General features: G+C 40.6%; 1 protein-coding gene across 4 annotated transcripts in view; it reads left to right on the top strand.

The window, feature by feature from the left end:
* The window catches only part of rgs3a (regulator of G protein signaling 3a), a 148,487-nt gene that overhangs the window by 99,824 nt on the left and 22,765 nt on the right, over positions 1-25,898 (top strand). For all 4 annotated transcript variants that reach the window (XM_085793322.1, XM_085793324.1, XM_085793323.1 and 1 more), the window contains one exon: positions 11,107-12,096. In XM_085793322.1, the coding sequence (XP_085649448.1) occupies positions 11,107-12,096 (990 nt within the window). The remainder of the gene's footprint in view (positions 1-11,106; positions 12,097-25,898) is intronic.

The raw sequence follows: 25,898 nt of genomic DNA, 5'->3' as shown, positions 1-25,898 counted from the left end.
CGGTGTCATGCTCCACGGTGATTCATTTAACTTCACTTATTCCTGTTTGTTTGATTTTGTTTTGTTTACCATTTTCTTTCCTGCTTTTTGTCTTTGTTTATTAACTCATCCATCCATCCATCTCTCTTTCCCTCTCTTGGCTGTAATGGCCTGATATTATTGCCCTCTTAATAAACAGGGGTTGTTGTTTTCTGAACAGCGGATTGTTTACACCTCCTCTTTAGGGCTTTTACCGTAACACAGTCCTTTCTGCTCTGGCTGTGTGCCAGTGACATGACTTAGCCCTCCACATGGCCGGGCAGTCGTAGGGTGAGTGAGTAACAGACACAGAGAGAGAGAGAGAAGAACGATAGGGAGATAGCCATTAAGAAGACGTACTCTAAATCATGTTAGTGCCAAGCTGAAAGTGATAGAGACAAGAGGAGAGAGCAAACCAGAGGGACCAGAGAGGAAAAAAACAACAGGAAGCTCACAGGGGAAAATTGCTTTTCTCTTTTCCTCATTAAGGGAATTGTGGGGTTATTCTCTTCTTAGGAGAAGCAGAGAGAGGCAATACACCATCTCAGGTAAAGGGAGCTGGTGTTTAAATCGATTTTTTTATGTTAATGGTGTAAAGATTGGTAGTTTTAGAAGTTTTCTTTAAGTAAGAAAAGAAGAATAGGTAAAAAGAAAATCTCTCCTCTCCTCTCCTCTCCTCTCCTCTCCTCAATCTTTCACTTGTCCTTGGTCAATAGTAGACAGTGTCAATGGCCCAACCCTCTGCACACACACACACACACACACACACACACACACACACACTGTGACTGAATGTGATTTGTGAGCTGGTCTTACACAGTTACAGTTAGACCGAGCTTGGACAAATGAGATCTTTGTTATTATTTCATAACCAAAGAAAAACAATATCACACACGTCCCAATCCCTTGTTTGTCATGACACACATACACGTACGCACACACACATACATAACCCCTCTATTACCACACACACGCACGCACACACACAAACACGAACACACAAACATCTCTGTCCGCTCCTTCTCAGTGGTCACATTGTCTTCAGCTGCCTGGCGTCACGGGGGAGTTACGTCAATGACATTTTCTCTCTGAACCCTCAGCTTCTATCAATAATGCCTTTGCATCTTTGGATGTGACATTCTTACCCCGCGTCACCCCCCCTCCCTTTCTCCTTGTGCCCCACCCCACATTACCCGCCCACCCCCTGACGGCCTGGTTTCTGTGACAGATCCATCTTGATTCTTCCGAGGCTTTCACAGGAGTCACAGTTTGCAACGTTACTCCTAGAATGAGTTTGACTGCGATTTGCTGACTAACACATAAAACACAAACAATGGACACATCCAGGACGGCTACCCCAGTTTAAGATGAAATATTAATGAGAGCAGACTCATGGTAATAAATTGCAGCTGACATCTTTATGGTTGAACACACTAAGTATTCCTATGAGATACTGAACCGCCGTACTGCTTCTTTAATTAGTGTTGCTGACATGCAGAATATCCATGCAACACTGGTCCCTGTGATGAGTAGCAGTATTGTTGTGTACATCGGAGTCAATTAACTTAATTATATGTTGATAATGTTGCCATTATCCTTCAAATTTTACCTGCTTTTCCATCACCAGGAGCATCAATAACAAACTAAAATGTAGACCAATATAGTGCACATCTATCACATCACATCTACTAGACCAGAGCATCAAACATTTCTCTCCTGAGCCGGTAGTCTTGCATGAAGTTTTTTTCTCCCCATGATTAATCTAAAAGACATGCTTTTTTATGCTCGCAGTGTCCACCTGGCATTTTGTCTTCTTGATTTCCTTTCTGCAGACACCTTTTCACTTGTACCACTGCTCCCTTTTCCATTTTCTGTCCCCTCTGTCCCTCCCGGCCTGATCACAACGGAGGGATCTGACAGATAAACGACCATCACCGTCTCATCGCTCCTCTCTGTTAAATCGAGGGCAACAGAGGTCGGAGCATTGCGCTGCATGTAATGAGGCCATTCAGAGATTGATCATCTATATGGTCTGGCCCTTTAACAAGTTATTGGAAATTATACAAAGCAATAATGGCTCTTCAACGGTCGGACCCACCAATTGTTCCAGGCAGCACATGTCAAAACACACCTAATATATGTTTAGTTGGCTCAGACATGCACACATAGACACTGTCAGTCCAACAAACATCAGGCTGATTTATCGTATCGGATGCTGCATGACGCGCTGATCAACATACACACATCCTCCAAATTAGACTGGACATGTGAGTCCTTCCTAATATATAACCTGTGGTTGCCTGAGCGTAGGAAATAAACCATGTGTGTGCGTTTATGCAACAGACTGTGACGTGAGTTGGAGCAAATTATTTCACTTAAGGCAAACAAACAACCAATGCTATGTGTGTATAAACAAAGTTAGTGCGCAATAATGTGGTTCAGGACTATTCTAGAAAACAAGTTTGCAAGCACTATTGAGGGAGATAACACACAGCATCACTTCCCCAAGGATATTTATAGTCTCCAGATTTTACACAGGAACAAGCCTCCAAGTAAAACTGGTTACTCACTGAGTTTGAATACCTTGTATTGTGCCGTTCAGTCTTTGACGACACAGAAAGAAAACTTTCCACAAACTGTACTTATTATGTCTTTACCCTTCTTCCTCTCTCTTTTTTAAAGACTGAATTAATTTTTTTGTATTATTTAAAAAAAAAAAATATTAATTGTTTGCATTCTTTCTTTGTAATAATTCTTAAATTTCACCTATTGAGATTGAGATTAATCTGAAGGATATAATGAGAGAGCATAAAAAATACATTCACTGAAGTGTTGTATGTGTTTTGAGGTACTTATTTTCCTTTTTTGTTGCTTAATACTAACACTCCAGCACATTTTAGAGGTAAATATTTTTAAATAATTGTACTCCGCTGCATCTGTTTCATAGAAATAAGATTCTACTGTACATAGGAGCCATAAAATGAACCCTTGCTCCATGTTAACACAAAGCTTTTCTAGATGTATCTGACCTCACAGGCCCTTTTAGGAAATCAATGAGATAAGTAAGTGAGCAAAAGAGACTAAATAACAGGCTGAAAACAGACAGCTTGGCTACATCAGTTGGGCATCCTACCATCTGACTCGCTGTCATATGGGTCCACCACTGAGTCAGTGGGTGGATGAGAGTGCAGGGGAAGAGAAGCAAAAAAAACTTTCCCTTTTCTCTGGTGCTGGTTCTAACAGCATCGCTAATCGACTTGAGCAGGATTTATTGAGGTTGGAAGTGGATTTGGCAAGTGTAATGGTGGATACATTAAACCATTAATATTTGACTAAGTAGACTGAAGCAGGGGAAGACTTTAATACTCTTTAATGTGATGTCTTACTTAAAAACAACCAGGACTTAGGAAATTAAATAGAGAAAAGAGAAGGAAGGAGGGCATGGAAAAAGATAAAGATGATGGCACAGTGAAAGTGAGAACGGGTTCAGGGGAACTATGATGACAGAGTTCATAGGTGCATCTTTAGTTTTTGGCAAAGGCATTGCACAGCTGTTCCCCTAGGACAGGTCTCCCGTTGCCATAGTGACTGTGGGACAGAGTTCACAGGATTGTCTTTAAGTGACTGTGTATGTGTGTGTGTGTGTGCGTGCGTGTTTTCATGTACTCCTATCTTTATTATGAGATGTGAACCTTTGAACCTGAGACGTAGCCCCTCTGGAGTAGTATTATTTTTGTCAGTAAGACTTTGGAGGTATTCACTGCTGTCACGTGGTTTCTTCAGTGTTTCTTCTCCACTCAGTTGATACAGTAACACCAAGCATAAGTTCAGATCTTCAGATTCATAAAAAAAATGGGAACAGTACATATTAATGAACATTTTCATGTAAATGTGTGGGATTATAGCCAATTGACAGGTTGGTGTTAAACATAAAAACAATGATGGTAAAAAGTACAAAAGACAATAAAACAATGCACCATGATACCCAAGTTGACAACATACACGAAACATATACTATACTAAGATAAACAACATACATAGACCAATAGCCAACTGGCCAAAAGTAAGGGGACCAAAAGATTACAGAAGAGTTATAAAGTGCCGCAGTGCTAATTAAAGTGCCATGTGCTAAAGTGACGAGTGCATAAAGTGCAAGATTGAATTGCATTGCACTATGCCCATAGCACGAGCAGCATGATTACTATCCCTCTGTGTTGTTATATCAGTGGTGGCTGCTGGTATATGTATCAGAGTTGAATTTTACAGTCAAATTTAAATTGTGATAACACAGTGAAATAATTCAGCATGTGACATTATTAATTTCTGAGTGCACATTTTCCACATTAGCAATTCACAGCATACAGGAAACAAGGTCAAGGATAGTTACCCTACATGCCCCAATTGGCTTTAAGCATCCCCCTATTTCAGGCCTACAAGGCTGCCAAGTATGTAAATGTTTTTTTTTCTTGAAGTTTCAGAGCCATTAGGCTTTTTTTTCACAAAATTTCCTTTTTAGGGCCCAAATGAATCTAAATTTTACACATAACAACAGGCCTTGTTGGTGTTAGGGTGGTATAAGCAGATTGGTCAACAAGTCTATCCATTAGCTATACCACTTATTTTTTTAGGGTTGCGTTGGGCTGAACCCAAACGGACATGACAATGGGTGAGTGGTGGGGTACATCTTGGATAGGTCAGCAGCTCTGACACAAAGAGACAAACAGCTATTCATGCTGCTTATCTATGAGTGATTTAGAGTAAGAAATTGTATGTTAACCTGCATGTATTGGTCTGTGGGAGGATGAAAACCCATACTGACATAGGGAGAACGTGCATACGCTACACAGAGAAAAGATCTGGTGTGGAAACAGTGTGATCCACTGTGGCAAGTTCGTCACTTTTCATAACACATGTAGAGAAGGGGGGGTAATATGTGAGTAAAATGTCAAAAAATGGTTGTCATTTGCTGATTATCACAGTTTAAAGATATTCAGTATTTTCATCAATGCAGAGTCACATAAAACACCAGGGTACAGTAAAGGTTGATGGGGAATGTCGTAATTTTTAAGGATGAATGTCTGCATTAAATCGTATGGTAGTCCATCCACCATCCGTGGAAGCTGAACAGCTGGTCGTTCTTGTGGGAAGGTCAGGGGTATCACCAGAGTCAGCAGGTTTCAACCTCTGGGGACAATAAACATCTGCACCAAATTTCATAGCGACCTATTAAAAAAAAGTATTCCTGTCTGGACCAAAGTGGTGAACTGACCCTGAAGGTCATGCTGCTAATGTGACTTAGAAACTCAGGAGTAGCAGTGCTTTCTCTTTCTTTTGGACATGGGAGAAGTACATACAACAAAGATCCTGTTATTTCTGCACCACACACATAAGGAAAAATATAAAATGTGTAAAATGACCAAGAGTGAGACTAACTTGTGGTAGAAAAATATCTGGCCGTGTAGCTGCCTCCTGGCCTTGAGCACAAATAGCCCTGTCCAACATGATGAAGCTACTGAATGATAGCCCGAGGAGGGGCTGTGGAGTTAGACCTGCCACCAAGGAGATCCAGACTTTTGCGGTTATATCTATGACCACTACTTCCACTACCAGTATTATGTTTCTAAATTCATATTCGTCCTGTTTAGAAATGATCATCATTAAGCTGTCTGGGTCATTGTTAGACCAGTAATGGTCCATTAATGTGAAAAAAACAAAATGCACATCTTCTAGGATTTAGTCTCCATCCGTCCCCTCTCTCCTCCTACTTTCTTTCTTTCTTTGTGTCACCACCTATCACTGACTCCTCTCCTCTCCTCTCCTTTGCCTTCTTCACTTTGTCTCCATCATCTATTCACTCTCTTACCCAACATCCCACTCTCCCTGCCTTTTACTGCTGGTTTTGTTGCTTAATTGAGGCAATGCCAGAGATTGTATTCTGTTGAATCATTGATGACTTTTGAGTACATGTGTATTCTGCGTACACATTTATACGCACATAAAGGCAAGTGCAGAGAAAAAGTGCACAGGTCTCATTTCCCATTAGCTTGTGTATTTTCCTCACCTTTCATTCAGGGCTCATTGAACAGTAAATGCAGGGAAAAAGGAAAATATATCAGAATTGGACAAAGCCTAGAATACAAATATGTTTGTTCCTTTCATATTACCAGCTAAGGTATAAAGACAGCCTTAAAAGATACACAGCGTTAATGTAAGCTGCTTTATTTTTGTCTGATTGCCTGTGTGTGTGTGTCCACAGTAGAGTGTGTAAGAAGGAACAAATGTATCTGACAGGACAGGTGGCTCCATTGTGTCTCGAGCCATATCTTCAACAGTCAGAGGTTTATGTATGTAAGACAAGGAAAGAGAGATGGGGGTCAGCAAGGTGGAGAAAGGGAAAGAGAAACAGCCTGTGTAAATGTCAGGTCTAAAGGTGTGATTGATGGAAGAATTAATGTTTATCCCATGAGGTTTCAGACTGTACATACTATGACAAGCCTCATAAAACGCCTTAAAGTCAGACACAAAGATGCAGGATGAGGATGGACAGAAAGGCAGAAAGGTAAAGGCTTTACTCCACTTTTCGTCCACGGGTGCTTTTATGAAAGTGCATTTCATTCTAAAAATACCCCGTGAATCAGCAAGAAGCCTTGATGTCTTGGTTGTAACACTACTGTGAACCATTTAGATAGGATCACAGGGAGGTTAAGAGGGAGTTAGAAGGAAAAAATACGAGGTCTGCATCACCTTGGGGTAGTTGTATATATCCATGGACATCAAGAACAGTCCGGTTTGTATTTATAGCCCTGAGTCATTGTTCCTGTCTCAATGAGCTTCACAGTGGCCCGCTGGAGAAATAGTAAATAAAACGGACATTACCCAAACAAACATGCTTTAACAAGGCATGAGTTTTGATCCTCAGAGAAAGATCGACCAGAATAATATGTTGTCAGTGATTACATTTGACCAGTTGGAAAGAAGCTAGATGCTAGTGTCATATTTAAATGTTTAAATTCCTCATCCATCCATCCATCCATCCATCCATCCATCCATCCATCCATCCATCCCCTCCATCCATCCATCCATCCATCCATCCCCTTTTTCTGTTATTTACCCGAGGCTTGGCCATCACAATTGTCTGGTACAACACCTGCATCTCTGCTGAGGCCTCACCAGTCCCCCTGTTGATGTCACACTCATTTTAGCCTCACTCCTGAACAAGACTGACTGCTTAATACTCTGCAAACCGGCTCCCCTGTTGTGCTGGAGGTCAGTTGTTTAAACCAGACAGCAACTGATGTAATGCTTTTCTGCAAGCACTAGCAATCTTTGATCTTTTGCCAGTATATTAAAGTTCATTATGTTATAACTCATACGGAGAGATTAGATATTTTGTGCTTGACAGATTAATTAGGTTTGTCATTAGTCTAGGCTGTAGTCAAAGCCAGCAGCTCAATTAAAGATATCAGGATTAGATCATAACTATTGAAAAGAACAGTGGAAAGTAAAAAAAAAAAAAAAAAAAGCAGGCCACTGATCTGACTGTTGTTGTTCAATGCAGACAGATGTTTCTTCTATGCAACAAAAGTCTTGATGTCAGAAAATAATATAATCTTTGTCATTAAATTGAATTTGTGTTTGAAGTAGATTTTTCACCTGTTATCCATTCAGTTTTCCGTAATATGGATATTCAATAGACTCTACAAAAAAGCACAGTATTTTTTTGTTCCACCCTCACTGAAATCCAGTACTAACTGTCAGAAGTTTGATTAGAGTCATGGAGTCAGCGTATGCATTTTATCTTGTGTGTTTAGAGTTGATGCAGCTATGTGTCTACCCCTAAATCATACAACATGCTGTACAAAAGAACATTAAATAAACTAATATCAATCCAATAAGCAGAGCGCACACATAACAAACACATCAGACCTTTGGTGCGCGGCCAAATTGTGTCTAGTGCAAGACACTGTTTGGTCTGATGGGTCAACATAGTGGTAGGCATTGTGGTAGGTTTTAAATGCCAGATTTGTGATACTATGCATACACAAAAATACTCAGGCACAACACCGTCTTCTTCCAGTTGTTCACATTGAAAACATATGAGGTCACATTGTTACAGGAGTCACAGTGACCCCAATTTCAGACTTTCCCATCCTACATCAAGACATACTGTATTCACTGTGTGTATTCTATCATGTGTTTATACAGTTGATGCACAACACTCAGTTTGGAAATAACCCCTTTATCTACTAAATCCCCTCTACACTAAAAAACAATTTGACAGATTTGTGTGTTTTTGTGTGCACGTGCACAAGCTACAAATTCAGACATTTTAAGGATTGTTTATTTTGGAACGGAATCTGAATGAAAGTCCTAAAAGCTCGTTGAGTTCATGAATGCAGGTCAGAAGTTGAGAAGCGAGGACAACCAGAACCACAGTATGGTGTGTGTGTGTGGGGGGGGGACTAATTTGAGCCGCAAGTACACAAACAGCTTGTGAAATATCATGAGAGCTGTCTGCGAGGAGGCAGCATTATCTCCAATTAGAGCAGAGCGTCTTGTGACTGCAGCTCGTCATCATGGGTTAACTTGACCAGCACAATGAGGCCCTTCACCAGACTTTCTGCAGAATTGAAGGAGGTAGAATTAATTTTGTCGACTGAGCTGAAGGCTTGTGATTTCACAAGTCCACTCATCAGCTCATTGTGTAACAGACATTTGTAATACCACAGTTCATTCTCATGGACTCTATATATTAAAGTCCATGTGCACTTTGTAAGCCATCTGCTGCGTTCAAATAACTCAACGTAATTAAATATTGTAGTACTCTAAAATATTGTACTTTTAGCTACTTAAATACTTCATGAGGAATTGTGAACTGAAGTCGAAAGAAGATTAGATATTCTACCTTTTATCTTTCCTAATTCTGTTGTTTAATCCCCTGCACTTCACCCAATGTCTCTGGTTATCTCTGAGATGTTTTTAATCCTACACTGACTCAACCAACTGAAGCGAGCTGAGATGACAGCTTCAGCATCTCAACATGGTCTTTGTCTTCTTAAGCAAACACCATTACAGCCGCTTCTTCTACTTGTCTTCTTCATTTAGACCGACTCTCAGCATGGACGTCCTCACATATTAAAAGTTTTCTTCCAAATTCTGGCAACAAAGCCTTTATTGTGTAACTGTGTGGTCTTAATGAATGACACTCAGAGGGATGCTTTGTTACATTCATAGTCAGTAGTGCAGTGGCTCACAACAGTTTCTTGCACAGGGTATTTCTGACCTTTTATTTTATTACCGGTTTCTTTTTTTGGTGCTCCCTTTTTTTTTTGGCATTGGCCCACGAGTAACTTCCTGTGGTAATATTGTAGCTGGGGTTGATAGCTTACGTTTTCAAACTGTATTAACCCACTTATGTCACAACTTCCCACTTCAGATTTCATTGAAATGTTTAAACCAGTGCATCATCTCAGTAAAGTTTGTATGCATTCCTTCATGTTCCTGGATGTTCTCCTGTGAGCCGTGTTTACTGCAGAATAACACCGAATGGCTACAGTGTGTTGATGAGCACATAGTAAGTTAATAAGTTTCTCAGCCTCTTTGTGAAAATATGCCAGGGCAGACATCAACTACAGTAACTATGTGAGAATATACACAGCTGATTAAAGCAATACATGAAGCCAGGAGATTTTAAAGACGGAGGTAAGAGAGATAGGTCTCCAAAAGTTGATGGTGTGTATGTGTGCGTGGATGCGCTATACACAAGAATTCACATTAGTGTTTGGCAGGGATATTTAGTGTCATCCTGAAAAGTGAGTGTAGCCTGTGTGTGGTAATTGGGGTCAAAAATTAATTTATTGCGTGTTAATATGATACAAACACATCAGAGGGGGTGAGAAGACATGTGACAGGCGTTGATATTTTGAGGTTTTGGCTTGTATTTTTGTTCCATAGTCCCTGAGGGCCCAACTTAGTCTGACTGAATCAGTGCAGCGAGCTCCTGTGTGGTGGAGCAGCAAAACAGCACGACTGAGAGGAACAGCAGTATATCACAATATGAACTCAGAGGCACTGATATTGTTTTGTGGTCAGTCTTATGAAAGAAGAAACCACCTTTATGTCTGTAATTGATTATGGTGATATACGACTGTACATGAATGCAGCCTCATCCGCTCTACGGAGTCTCGATTCAGTGTATCAAGCTTCTCTATGTTTCATTTCTAATGCAAAATCTCTCACTCATCAATGCATTCTCTATGATTTAGTTTGCGAGACATAGCTAACTATTCATAGACAACAACACTGGTACATATTCATCTACAAAGCTTTGTTGGGTAAACTCCCAAAATACCGCAATACCCCCCCCCAGGACAGACCTCGGCAAAACATATTTTTTTCTGCCATGCACCATGGTCTTGGAATAATTTACATTTAGAAACATTTATATCCATTAATGATTTTAAGAGTGTCATCAAAAATGCGGTGAGGGAGTAATGTCATGTTGTTCTTCTGGTGTGGCCACTGTGTCTGAGTAGCTGACATTTTGTTTTGTTGTTTATTGTGTATCTTATATCTTGTATGTGCTGATTTTATATGGCTGCTACCTTGGCCAGGTCTCCCTTTCAAAAGAGATTACTGATCTCAATGAGACTTCCTGGTTAAGTAAAGGTAAATAAATAGAATTAAAATGAGTATTGAGCAGACAACCTACTCCATATGGAAAAACAAGTGTATGTCGCGATTCCCCTAGTTTTACAATGCTCACAATGCACTCTGTGATGCCGTGTTTATGTCTGGACCTTCCTGTCTGAGCTTGCAGGCTCTAACTGACCACATGTTATAATCATTGATGGTTCAGTTTATAGTTTTACCCTGAAAGTAACTCTCGGTCACGGCAGGATGTATCATGATGTGAGGCATTTAAAGCCCCATTCAGCGAGTAGGAATGGCGCTGTTGTGATAAGTGGATTTTTTACTCATGGCAGCAAAATAAACCTCCATCATGCTGAGTTAAACCTTCACAGTGCACGAAGGATCCAAACAAAAGTGACTTACATTTCTTTTTCTGTCTCTGTTCCTCTTTTGCAGATGTCAGAGCCTAAGGTGGATGCCCCTTCATGTGAGCTGGGCGGAGTGGGAGGAGATCGAGGAGGCGTTTGCCTCCACCTGCCCCCCCGCAGCTCAGAAGGTGAGGAGAGCAGCCTCTATCCCTCGAGCCCCTCGGAGCCTCCCACCCTGGGCAGTCCTCACCCCTCAGAGCCCCTCACCCCCCTGGATGAGGTCTACATGCCCCTTGGTGGCATGATGGGGTCCGAGGAGCGACACAAGGTGCCTCCCACACCGCCTCCTTCCACTGAGGGCGAGGATTGCAAGAGTATGGAGGGAAATGAGATGGAGATCTGGAGAGAGATGAGGGATCTGGAGAGCAGAAGAGAGGAGGAAGAGGAGGAGGAAGATGGGGCCAGCAAAAAGAGTATTTTGAGTGAAGAGGAAGAGAAAGAAGGAGGAGAGGAGGAGGGGGAGATGAACGAGGAGGAGGTCAACCTAAACCTGATGGTGTCAAACACAGATGAGGACAACGCCTCAGAGCCGCCCGACACCAATGCCCCTCCGTCGTCCTCCTCATCTTCGTTCGTCATCCCCGAGCTGCGCCTCGACCGCTCCTTCAGCGCCGACGCCCTCTCCTCACCCAACACCGACGACGAAGACTACGACGAAGACGACGACGAGGAGACCGACGACGACGACGACGACGAAGACGACAGCGACGACGCCTACCTGCAGCGCAGCGACAGCAAGCGCCGCAGCATGGTGGAGGGCGCCACCTGCGAGAAGCACGGCGGAGGGGGGCTCAGCGTGCAGAACTCCCTCCGCAGACGCACCCACAGCGAGGGAAGCCTCCTGCAGGACCCCCGCACGCCATGCTTCACCTCCGACAACGCCATCAACTGCCTGGAGGCGGGGGGAGCGCACCACAAGGGCGGCTGGACACTCCCATCACCCAAAACCCTGAAGAAAGAGCTGACCAAGAATGGAGGCTCCATGCATCAGCTGTGTATGCTGTTCTCTGGCAGGAAGGTAGGCAGCCTCACATTTATATATAATATTATATATAATGTTGCAGTATATGAAGTAAAGAAGAGGAAGTAAAGTTACTGAAATGCAGCTCTGTGGTTACATTCAACACTGCCATTGTAAGAACATATTTTCCGTATCAACGACAGGGTTCATTTGTAAAACAATAACAGTGGAAGACATACACACACATCAATGATATGTGGCCCTTCTCATTCAGAGTATTTCAGGTTTTCTTCTCAACCTCGGGTAAAATGTTTCATACTGCTCCTTTCCTACAGTACAGTATGTCTCTCGTATCTATTGCATCAGTAACGTATGAATGATCAGCTCAGCCCACAGTTACAGGTCACTGGTTTCTGTAAAAACGGTGACATCAAGTGGTAAAACAGAGCAAGTGCACAAGAATCCTGTCATCAGAGTATGCTGCAACATAAATCATACACGAATGTTCTGTCTTTGGTGTCAAGCATATCTAAAACAAAAGGCCATTGTGACATACAGTAGACATTTATACTGTGAACACTCACATTTTATTGTAACTGAAGTTGTAAACCAGTATAATATTATGCAGGAATATGCTACACATCCTTTTATAGCCTAAAAATAAGTCTAATAGGTCTCAAACTATTGACTAATGACGCAATGGTCTTTTCTGCCAGCTGCAGTTTCACTATATACATTCAAGTCACTGTATGCAGGTTAATAATGTTAAAATATTAACTGTACATGAACAGCACCCAGCCTCATTTACATTTATATAAGACCTCTGCAGAGGTGAAACACTTCACTGAATCTAAATATGCTTCCACAACACTGATACAATCAACTACAATACAAAGTAAATGCAAATTCCACCTAACCTTGCCATATAGTCTTACGAGTTCCCCTCCACATCAACACAATAAACAATACAACATCAAAAGTTTAAGACAAAATGACAACAAATACATTTTACTGCTAAAGCAAACACCTTATATCACCATATATTTGCATATTTGGCCTTTTTGCACAGCACTTATACAAGTCTCATTCATTTACAAAATTAAAATACCTATATAATGCATATTAATACAGATTGTAGATTGTTTCATTGAGCTCTAATATCCCTTATATAGAAAACATTAGCATCTGCAGCAGAGAGAAAAATTATGTTATGGAATTATGACATTTTTAGGCATGTGTTCCCCACATGGTTACAATTACGGTAGATTTTTAACTTTACTATCCATTGTATAATCAGTATTTACAAAATGTTTAAGAGGATTTTTCATACTACAATTGTAGTTAAAAGTTTTTGGGGGTTTACTCTTATGGAGAAACAGAGTATTGTCAGCAGTTTTGACATACTAGTAAAGACGCCATTAAAAGTTACAAGTAAAAAAAGCAGAGTAGTGAAATAAGGAATGTCATTTCTGCTTTGGATCACAATAATTAGACTTTATTTCTTTATTTGAAACAGACTTATGCAGTGAATGTGCAGCTGGACAGTTGCGTGAGTTGTCCAACAGAGGGAAGCATGTGTCAAATCATGTTATCCCAGCGGCCTCAGAGCCATGTGCGTCATGCCTCTTCTCACTTCACTTTGGCCAAGGTGAAGTCATGACGATAATTGAGAAATCTCAGTGGGACTTGTTTTCTTATTAACTATGAAGTAATAAAGTTTATAATTTCCTAAGATAACACTCAGACAGGTCATTGTCTCTGCAATGATTTCTCCCAACAACTCTATTTATGGTAGTTTCGTTTGAGCTCCACACCTGGACACCTACAATCATCAGTATCTGTTTGGTCATGGCTGCCTCTCAAAGAAGCAACACAAGCAAAAGAAAAGAAAAGGGAAGAAAAAAATAGTGATATGGGGGCTCCACAGACATCCCACTGACTTTGTGATAGGTAAATGACAGAAGTGATTAAGTGCTCACGTTATCACTATAGAATATCAGAGGCACTGCTCCTTTTTATCTACATCTGCCTTCCCAGAGTCTGTCAGCACACTTGGCAGCCTTAAATGGCAGTGTGTGTGAGCCGTGCAGAGGAGGAATGCAGCAGAGAGGGCTGGAGCATATTGGTCTTGGCAGATTCGAGGGTAATTTTACTACCTATTGGCGTCATGGACACTGTTCCTTTGAGGCTTGTGTTTCCATTATTTAAAATGATCTGTCATCTCCCTCCTCATTCATAAATCTTGTGACATCTCTAGGTGCAGAACGTGGGTGCGTGTGTTTTTGTCCATGTATGCGTGCGTGTCCAACCTTTGACCAAGAGATCAGCGAAGACCAGACAACACAGATTCCTGAGTCTGCATGAACACACTGCCTTCATTTCACGACAACTTCAGAGTTTCCCAAACTTGTCGGCCCTGCTTTGCAGCACTACGGTGATGGAATGGGCAGAAATCTGGTTATAATTAGTTCTTACACATCAGGGGTGTACAAGCTGTCTCTGTGAAGTGATGGGGTGAAAACATGAAAAGGAACAATTTTCTTTAAACATTGGAAAGTGAAGGCGAAATCACAGTTAGTTTAACCATGAAACAATTTCAAACAATCTTTGATGTATCGTATTTTGCAGAACATTTTATTCAGTCGTAGTTAAAACATATTTGAAAAAACAGAAACCAAGGCAACTCTTCTTTGGTATAAAGGTTAAAAAGTCTCTATTTCACAGAAGTGAAATGAGTTTTAAAAAACCAAGATATTTGGCCGTGCTCTGTGGCCTTCATCAGGGCATAAGGCAGCAGACTTCACAGATGTTCCTACTAACAGTAGTTGAAACTAGTTTTAATATCAAAAATATGAATCAAACCTTAGTTTCCATGCAATTAATATTCAATACATGCAGGAGTAAAGAAACTCTACTTTGTCGTAGTTTGTATGGATTTCATTCAGATGTATAGAGTGACCAAATGGAGTTTCCAGATGTTACTGAAGCTTTTTCAAATCCATCAATCCAAGACTCTTTACTGTGACTTCATATGGAAAGAAAGGGCCCATGCACTTCTGTACACTTAAAGCTATAGGCTGTTTATATGGTTAGTATGTGTGTCTGTGCTGTCTCTCCTTTTATAATGTGAACACCCCCCTCCCTTCTCAGTCTTTCTCAGTCTGTCACGTCTCTTGCCAGGCAGTGTTTACTTGCCCTTTAACAAGTAGCAACTCTGGTCCTGTGTTTCTTTCCACTCTGCACCTTTTCCTCTCACTTGATCTCCTCTGTGGCATATCATCAGTGCGAGACAGACAGAGAGCAAGTCTAGAGGAGTAATGTCAGTTTGTTTGAGTAAAAAAATGTTTCTTGACAATCACTTAAAAGAAAGTGTTATTCCTGCTACTCATGGGTGAAAAATAGTAGTCAAACATTGTAAATCAAGTCTGCTTTTAATATCGCTTTTCCGAAACGATTTGAAAGGTGATGAGTAAACCAGAAGATAACTGACATTGATCTTAAACGCAAAACACACTCTAGTATGACAAAAATTTGTTTGAGGTGTTTTGTCTGTGATCAGAATCAGAATTTAGATCCGATCTGTTTTCACGGTTCATCGCAAAAATTGACTTGCAAAGATATCACTGCTGGTTGTCATTGCTAGGACGAAATAAGAGAGACTGTTGGCCCATACTGATTCTTGTTTGACTAGAGAACTTATCCATTTATGTGTGAGTCTTTCTTAAGTCAAATTTGATTAGTGTTACTGAAACTAACAACTGCCTTAAAGGGATATTTCAACATTTTGGCAAATCTGCCTATTGCCATAATCCCTATTGTCCTAGGAGTAGGTTTATTACCTTTAATTATTGGTGCAAGCTGTTTTGAGATTGGTGGAGCAGAGACGCAAGCTGCACGGTATTTCCCTCATCAAACTCCAAAACACTCTCGTGGACAAGTTGTGACCTGCACATTCGCCACGCTATGAAATAATAATGGAACCTTACAAGACGGAGTTGTTTTCAAGGCAAATGTGCAACCAAAACTACATGAGTATTTGCTTCATGTGTCGTAATGTTACATAATTAGCAACATAAAAACCTCACCTGCACTGATATCATTTGCCATCATTTGTTACCCTGTAAAGGACAGCTTTAAATCTGCTGTTCATGGTCTTTGTGAAACTTTTTCCAAATGGATTAGTCGCCAAACACTGAGGCCAAAGAAAATATGAGCAACAAGAGTGACTACCATGTGGCTGGTTGATAAAGAGAGTCTTTTGCATTCACCGTAATAGCACCAGTAAACTGCTCAGCTGGTTTAACAGCTAAAATGGAAATTTAAAAGAATGAGAAGCCCAGAGGTAATAAAAAAATCCACTGACTGATCTGTTTCCACTGACAGCTTTTAGCCACATTGGGTCTTCAGAGACAGAAAAATGCTCATTTCCATCCCAAGGTGAGAGGCATGCTGTAAATGGCCATATAAGAGTAAACGACCTCACGTTCTTTCCGAGCCGGCCATCGAATTAAACTCTAATTCTGCTGTCCAAAACCCTCAAATCCTACTTGTTCTTCCAGAAATCACACTATCTGTCATCTCTTGTCAGCTTGTGAATGTGTTGCATCCACACAGACACATGGGGATCTAACGCAGCGCTTTTGGGTTAAGCAGGCCAAACATTTTGTTTATGGGCTCTGAATGTTTGTTTGAAATCTGGATAAATATCGGCTGTCTTTCCAGATGCTGGGAGGAAACAATTTTAATGTGTTTACTGGTGGTCGTGCTGTGGCTTACATTCCTGCGTTGTGTCAAGGATACACAGAGAGGTGCACGGTATAAAATGAAAATAGGTTAACATGCATCCAGACTCGGAAACAGGTGCGCTAATGGTCGGTGTTACGTGGTCACGAACGCACACACACACTCAGAAAGATAAATACAGTTGGTTTGCTGGAATGGGCACTAACAAGATGAATCATAATGGTTGTAAAACTGGCGTAACTGTGCTTCCAGTGAGGTGACCAGCGTCATTATAAAATATCTTGTGATCTTATGATTTTCTCTCGTGATAAAGAGATTGTGAAGGGAAATGAGGGAAACTGACACACACTGTGAGTAAGCACAATATAGCAGACTCAGATGGAGGCGCGACTGTTTCTATCCTTTATCATCTTTACATCATCAGTCCTCTCTGCTTTTTGTGATACGATCTACATATACGGCATGAAAACAATTCATTAATAACCTTTTTGTATTTAAAAGTGGCAATAATAAGGAGATGAAATCTCATGTTTAGCTTGAGCAAAATTCAACACTTGAACAGGCAATATCTATTTAATGGTGGTGCACATGTATTCAGCCAATCTGTTATTTCTGTCTGAAACAAACCTTTGCACCACCGCACAGCTAAATTAATGCTTCTGAAGTGAATTAAACATCCCTGCTTTAGTCATAAAAGGAGAACATTGAAATTTACTGAGGCTACGGTCAGAACTACAGAAACAACATGTTATGCTTCAATTTGTTAGGCTAATGTAACCAGGCAGAGCACTACAGGATAATCTAATGCTAGGCAAACAGTACACACAGCCTCTTCAGACTGACTCACCTTTGTCCTAGGGGCTTAATCCAAAATATCAAACAGATGCGCAAACATGGAAGAACCTATACAAACTGTACGTTGTGTGTATACGTGCACAATATTGTGTGCATTGACCTGTAGGTCTGATGTGTGACATCAGACTCCAGCTGGAAATCCAACAACAACAGCAGTGTTTTACCTTATAAATAGACCTGTTAGCTTTAGTGAAAGGAAACAAGTCTGAGGTTTTGTACCTTCAGAACATAGTGTCTTCTTCAATTTACTGGAAAACCATTAAATGTCCACTGCACTGTGATAAGGAGGACAAACACTTACCGGAACCTAAACATGCTATTTCTGTCCCATGTACAAAAATATTAGTAAACTTTGTGTACTGTTAAAGCCATCTTCAAGTATCTCAGTTACATCTCTACCAAAACCTATTAGCGCTGACCTCTCATCATTCCCCAGGCCCTAATGTGCCTATTTCATGTAGTTTACCTAATCTTAGCTCCAAGGTTATAATATGAGAGGGGAACAGCACTTGTTGATATCAAGACTGTGATGCGTACCTCACATGGGTCAGCGCGCATGATCAGAGCTAATTATAGTTTGTTTTTTACTGAATGAACTGCATAAGAGGTTCTTGGAAACAATTTAGAAAAATGAGGTATCGATGAGTGCCGCTGTCGTCCCCTCAAGTGTTTTTGTCCCAATATGAGACAAAAGAGACGCCGCAGATCATTTGCCAGCTGCCAATGTGTGCAGAAAAATCAGCCTTTCATCTGTGACAGCATGGCGACACACTGAATGGGTGGTTTTGTAGGTAAACACAAGCGTTTTCTCCTGTTTGACTGAACTGCTATTTGGCCTGGAAGGGACAAAAGGTCTCCGGGGTTCAAATCCATGTGGGATGCAGCCATTCTGGATATGTCCTCTGAAATGCTAAATGAGTAACATGTAAATATTTACTGAGTGGACTGAACAAGCTTTCAGAACAGTCAGCTCAGTGTCCGGCCACTAAAGTACTTATTGACAGAAACGTGAGTGAACTGAAGCCGTTGTTTCCCAGTTAATGGAGATTCACTTCACAGCTCACAATAAAATTTCAATAACCTCACTTGCAGGAGTCCATCAGAAGTGTGGAAGCCAGTAAGTCATATAGGAGATTACTTGGAAAGGAAAAAATAGTTACATAAGACATAGCAGAGTAAGCAGACAGTACTTTTTTTTTTCATACAGGAAGGAATTCTTGCCCCTTGTTGTGAAATCAGGGACTTCTCCCTCAGTGTGAGGATTAAGAGCTTAAGTGTTGTCTAGAAATTTCCAGACAAATCTTTCTTTTAATTTCATGTATGTGCAGTCGAATAAAAAGCAAAGGAACTCTAATCTTTATTCAATATGCATACAACACAGTGGTTCCTTCTGCAAGTCCTGCCCTCGGACAGGGCCGTTGCTAGGGATTCTGGGCCCCCTGAAAGAATACTAAAGTGGGCCCCTACCCCCTAACTTTTCCAGTTTTTTTTCTTAGACTACGTATGTATTATCATTTTTTATTTAGCCTACTTTGTTTCGATGCTAATGCAGCATTACTATGAGTATTAGTCAGGGTCATATGCAGAATAATTCAGTCATACAAAGATTAGACTACTGGGTTTTTTTGTGGGCCCTATGGTCGCTGGGCCCCTAGAATTATCATCACCTTTCTCCCCTATACAACGGCCCTGCCTCGGATAAAACTAAAATATTCACTTTTCTACTATACAACCAAACACAACCACACATTCTGTTTCCATTATTCCACCCAACTCTGTCTATCCCTGCTATTTGCAACCTTGGCTTCAATAGTAAGAGTAAGTAAGAAGTTATGACTCGCACACACTTATGAATTTTCTGATTATATTTTGGGTGAAAACACACCACCTTTTGTCGATATATAGGCTCAAATCTTACTAGAGCTCCATGCACGCCACGTCAACATGTGGATAAATACAAATCTTGACAGGCCTCACAGGCTTAGTTGAGATTGTTAAGCCGTCACTGAGTGTGGGCGGGGTTTGGCAATAGTCAATCATCCTGTTTTGTTTACATCGTGTTTACTAAATATTCACATTTTTCTTGGAGGGTGTCCTCTGACCGACTAAGACATGAACAGAAGATATCCTGGCTCCACAGATAACCAGTCACACTGACAGGAAGGGGAAGCATCATTCCCTGTTGAGTAACTGTGATAACAAATAAGAGTCTTCTGGGAAGAGTTATCACATTCACTTAGTCCTTACAGACACTTTATTGTAACTGACAAATGAAATGTCTTCTTATTACATAAATTCTTCACATCTGCTTATTACATTTACTTTTTTCCCTGCCTAAAGTCAGCATCAAATTTAAATGTGGGAACATGTGTTTTCACTATAAATCTCCGGTTTTCAAAATATATCTGTGTAGACAGCTCCTATTGATTGGAGAGATGGTAACTATCATGGAATCTTTTGATTTCTTTATTTCTGTAGTTTTATGCTTTATACTTAGATTTGTTGAAAACAGAAAGAAACAGAGACAAGGAAGCATTAAATAGAAATAAACAATGCATTTAATATCTGTTTGAAACATTTGACCTTAGTTTAACCAGAGGAATTCAAACCCCTGTGGGTAAAGAGTCAGAGGTTTTTACACAACACCTGCTGGATTATTTAAGATCATTTCCAAAAATAAAGTAATACATTTTTACTATTTCTCCCCTGAAATGAGACCTATTTATCTTAGTGAACTTGCTCACTCCTTGCGACCTCATGAGGGTTCAAAGCTTCCCACACTAATCCTTCTTTTTCCAGGGAAGCTCCCACATGGCCAAAAAACTCACCCTGTATATCCGTTCTCTTATAGTCTCTTTTTCTGCCACTAAAACACTCACAAGGCTCCACATGGATTTAAACACTTTCACAAATCCCGACCACAAAGGCTAATCCCAAGCTAATGAAGCTAGCATTCTTTTTTGTTTATGTGCTAGGAATTGTCTGGTGTTTGCGATTACTGGCGGACGGGTTTAATGAGCTACCTGGATAGTTAGCTACTACTGTGAACCGTTGTGTGAAGGAGTGTGGGAACATGCTGTTTCCATCCATTAACTCTGATATTGCTGCTGCAATACAATGTGAACCAGGGCCATATCGGCTTCCTTTGAAACTGACTCTAAAAATAATTTGCTCCTGGTTGTTTCCCATTGGAACAGAGGAACAAAACAGAAGAGGTTAAACAATGTTAGCACACAAATATCTCTGGTTCATTTCTTATAACTCCATCCACACTGTTGCATATTGCTTCCATGCATCACATTTGCTAACAGTAGGAACATTTGACAAAATTAGGGCAACAAGGCAACAGCAGGAGTGTCCACTGAGGGTAATATAACATGACACGTTGCAAGTCAAATCATTCCACCAAAGCCGGGAAATCATGAGACAAGGAATTGTTTCATTTACGATCAGCAGGTTTGACAGAGTAAATAAAGACGATGACCATAAACACGACTAATACATTAACGCAGAGGGAAAATCACATGCAGCGTTGGAAACAAGAAGGGGAAATACGGTTGTTACTGTCAGCAGACTACATTTGATGATGTGTTACTCGCGTAAGACTCTGATGGCCTAATGCCACGGCACTTAGTGGCTGGACTTTTTTCAGCAGACTCATGCTCTCTGCCCACCTCAGTGCCCCGCAGTGTATACATTCATGTCATTAGTGACAGAACTTTGGATGCTGTCACCAGTACAACAAAACCCCGTCCTGACGTTCACCCAATCCAAGACACGATCCAGAAGGCCCCTTGTTTGATAGTTGTGTCTTGTGTATGTTTGAATGGAGGTGTTTACAGTGCTTGTTGCCATAGCAGTGCTTTGTCTGAAATGGGAATTGGTTACATAAATGTAGATAGATAGTTTTTTGAAGACACAAACATGCGCACACTCACGCAGAGTCACACATAGTAGTCTATACTGATCAAAGTAGACTACGGCACTAGATGACGTGACCTGTTCTTTGCTACTTGTATCCTCCAAATCTGGACAATGGTAATTAATTAGTTCTTCCACCACAAACGGATTTAGTTAAAGAAACACAGTCAAACTGAAGCAATAGATATAGTGCAAAGTGTTTCCAAGCATAATAATGTTCTTGAACACAGTGGTCACCATGGAGAGTGGGCACAGCTTCATAAGTAAAGATCCACGTTTAATTCCCAACAAGAACTGCTCTAGCCTGAATTTTGATCAGATAATTATCCAATTTAACCATGACTAAAGTCTCTCATTAACCTTAAACAAACTAAATTTTCATTTCACCCTTTATGAAGTTACATGTCTGTCAAAACCGTGCACACACACACAGATATTTTGAGCGCTGAGATTTGACCATGCGGACACTCTCACCAGCTCTCTCAATGCTTTGCCCTAAAATAGCAAAGATTAATGAGTGTTCCCTCTTGTGTTGTCTCCCACACCACTAAATTATGTCACTCAGTAATTCAAGTGTTAGGATAAAGTGTGTATTATAGAGAGCATAGATTAGATAGCAAGAATAGTCAAGATAATGTTCTCTACAATAATCATAAGAGGGATTCTGCAGCAAAGTAACAAGGAGGAAATATTCTATATACTCAGATGAAATTAGTGTTAAATGCTTTTAAATGCTCTCTTACTACCATTAGGAAGCCATTTGCACATGTTTCAGAATAGGATACACTTTGACAGACTTAATCTTTTTGTACAGTACGGGTCCTTGCGTGTCCTGTCTGCAGTAAAAAATTGTACATACAGTGAGATAACAAGAACGCAGTGTACTTTATCTTCATGCCAGCTGTGTGGCCCACATCAGCACGAAAACCCTGGCTAGGTTTGAAATGTTTTCGACACGCGCCAACTGTGCAGCAGCGCATATACAGAAACAGCCCATACACACAATCACACTCACACTCACACTCCCCAGAAGGCCGGAGTCAGGGTGAACAATGCTGGTGGGATGATGACACGCTGTCCTCACAGGATGAGAACAGGGTCAAGGGAACAATCGGCCCAGGAGGTAGAGAAAGGGAAGCCAAAGTTCAGAATTGTTACAATAAGGCATGAGCTATTAAAAAAAAGAGAAGAAAAGACATCTCACTGGGTTGAATAACGTTTTCCTCCCGGACACTGAAATGTGTTGTCCTCACCTAAAGGTTGTTGGCTGTTGGCTTCTTCCTGCTGTGATTACACTTTACTGTACTATGTCCCACATTTAATAATACTGGTCCCATTCAGCCTGGCAGCAAGCCAGTATTCATTTCACCCTGGCATCCATTCATTTCTCGCCCTGAAAAAATAATTAACAGGATAGAGCTGTTCTCTGTGCTGTGTAAAAAAATAAGTCAAAGGATATCTTCTGGCTCCAGTCTCGGTGGATTTTTTAAAAAATCATTATTTTTGCAATTTCATCTTAAGCATGGTATTTTGTTTGGGACTTTTGGCTCGGTAAACAACTCACACAAGCTCTAATTGTGACACAAAGCTGTAATGATATTCTACAAAACACAAAAGTCCACCAGGAGGTTGACTTTTATTTTCATTTTATTTAATTTTGAAAACACTTTCATAACATCTTCAGTTGATTTTTCTTCAGAAGGCCTTGGCACGCACCGCAGCAGTTCAGAATGTATAACCACTGATGTGTATCATTCCTTTTAAGTTTTATTTTCACTTATGCATCAGCATACTCTCAGTGGAATTCATCTTACATAAAAATGAATGACGCTAGTTGCGCTGCCTTTTAAAGATGCTGAGGCTAATGGATTTGCATTATATAACAAATTCAATGAGGCGTGTAAGTTGGACTTGAGCTTGAAATAAAAATCGTAGGGAGCAGATGCTTTAATCTAGTCTGTCAGTTTGCAAATGGCGGCCAGCGGTAAAGTCAGTTATTCCATGACTACTATGTGTTGTTTACTTCCACTTGGAAGTGAAGTGCGACCTTTTGATGAGCGGGTGTGTGACCCGCATCATTCTCGGGCTGCCGCTCTCAGAATCTCATTCGCAGCATTCCTCCCTTCCCTCCTGAATGCCATTTGTCTCAACCCGACACTCTGCTTTCCTAGAAATAGTTCTGCTTCTTATGGAAACCCGCCTCTCTCAGCTCCTGTCACTTTGGCCCAAAGAACCACCTGCACCTCACAGGACCTGACCTCTTTCTTAAAGTGTTACCACGTTCAGTGTGGAGCTCAACACTACGGATCTGTAGGCGGGGATTGAAGCGGAGTAGAATTAGTTTCTGAGGGGTTGGCCACCAGCCCAGTGTTGCAGCATCACGACAGTGTGACAATGCGATAGACGTCACTCACATGACTGTCAAAACATGGTAAAATACTTTTGTAGTGACCCATATATACATTAACATGACTTCACCATAATAATATATGAATGAAAAGAATGACCAGTTGAACTGTTAATAAGATCAACCTACATAAAGGTTAACACTCATTTGACCATTGCGTCAAGACAATAGTGAAGTACGTCATGTCTCTATGAGAACAGCATTACAGTAAACACTGTATAAGCATATTCAATCCAACTTGACCACTGTTATGTTATTTATTATAATGGGTAAAGTAATGACTGTATCAACATTGGCTCTGCAGCTGCAATAACTTAAGACACTTGGATACAAACCACCAACCAACTAAACCAACAAACTAAACAAAGTGAACTTAGAAAAGACCATACAGGGTTGACTGGATGGCTTATCATCTTTCCTTAGAATCTCTTTTACCCGTTCAGCCCATTAGCGTGATTGATAGAGATATTATTAGATTTCTTCTTTGATGTTTTCATGCATCTGGAGCTCTTGAATTGATGTGAGTGTACTGTACAACATGAGCGCACAACATGACCTAGGAAGCACGTGTCAGTAATTTTAAGCGACAAATCTATCATCTCTGCTGACTCTAATAGTTTGCGAGATATAATTAAAAATTCCATCCCTCAATAGCCAACTGTCATTAAGTTACTGAAAAACAGTTATGTAATTTATCTTGGCAATGTAGCATGGTAAGAAAATATATATTCATGCCTCGCCCCATGGTGGTCGCAGCCAATTGGGAATAATTGGCCCACTGGTGCTCCTGATGGCCGGTCTGTGCATAACTGCCAGCTTTGGAAAAGATTGTGAGACGGCATCCATTAAAATTCCACCCAGAAAGGTCATTGGCTGGTCATAAAATGTCAATAACATTTTAATGGATAGCACCAGTTTCTGGCGTGGGTAACATGACAGCTTTTCAGAGCAGCTCACAGAGGTGACGTTGTATCGGCATTGTTCATTAACATCCTGTGACATGGGAAGTACTTATACAGGAAGCAGCCATCTCCTGAGTTGTGCTGAATAACAGGAGGCAGAGGAGAGTCAGATCAAGTACAATGTGCACACACACACACACACACACACACTGTACTCTCCCTCTGAATTAAAATCACACACACAAGCGCACACACAAACAAATGTGCAGACAATGCACCTTTTGTATCTGGTATATTATGTAGCTTAAGTAGGAGTGAGTCAGTATCCTGTGTGAAGGTCACTGAGTTTATTTTCAAATATTACTGAAAATTGTGGTTTTGCCATTGTACATTATAAATATGTGTGTGTGTGTGAGAGAGAGTGTGTATTAACATCTGCCATCCCATTACACAAGCTCTCACGTTCTCACAGAATCATGCAAGATCACACTCCCTCGACTTCAACCACAAGTTTATTTTATCCCCAAATTTCCTTTTATTTGCAAAAGCAACTTGGAAAAATATTTCCTGTGGCATGAATTCAAACAATGAAAAAAACAAAAAAAAAAACATTAGGCAGTTATGTAATTACACATCAAAGAAAATTATAGGGGCAAAACATATCAGGGATGTTTTCTCAAGGCTTTCATAAAACAAAGGAAGAGCTGCAAGATAAAAATACTCAGAGTATCATTATGAATAAATTTTGTGAAGCCGAGTCATAGTCTCATGAAAACACCAGACATCAGCTTCATATATGGATTTGATTGCGTGATAATCATAACAGATCCCCCACAGAGTCCAGCATTTGCTTTTGTGATCTGTCTCCCGTGGTTCTTTGTTTAAACGTCAGTTTGTGCCTTAATTAAATCTTTTTTCTTTATATTTTCTTGTATTTTCTGGCTCTCACAAAGGCCCCATTGTTCCTTCAATACCCCTCAGAGACAGAGCCCAGTACTCTGTTTTTTGTCTCAGTTTACTTATTTTCTTTC

Source organism: Trachurus japonicus, chromosome 12 (assembly GCF_045865225.1).
Source record: "Trachurus japonicus isolate A0001 chromosome 12, Traja_1.0".
Lineage (NCBI taxonomy): Eukaryota > Metazoa > Chordata > Actinopteri > Carangiformes > Carangidae > Trachurus > Trachurus japonicus.
Note: the sequence above shows the minus strand (reverse complement) of the source record. Positions and strands in the feature narration are given on the sequence as shown.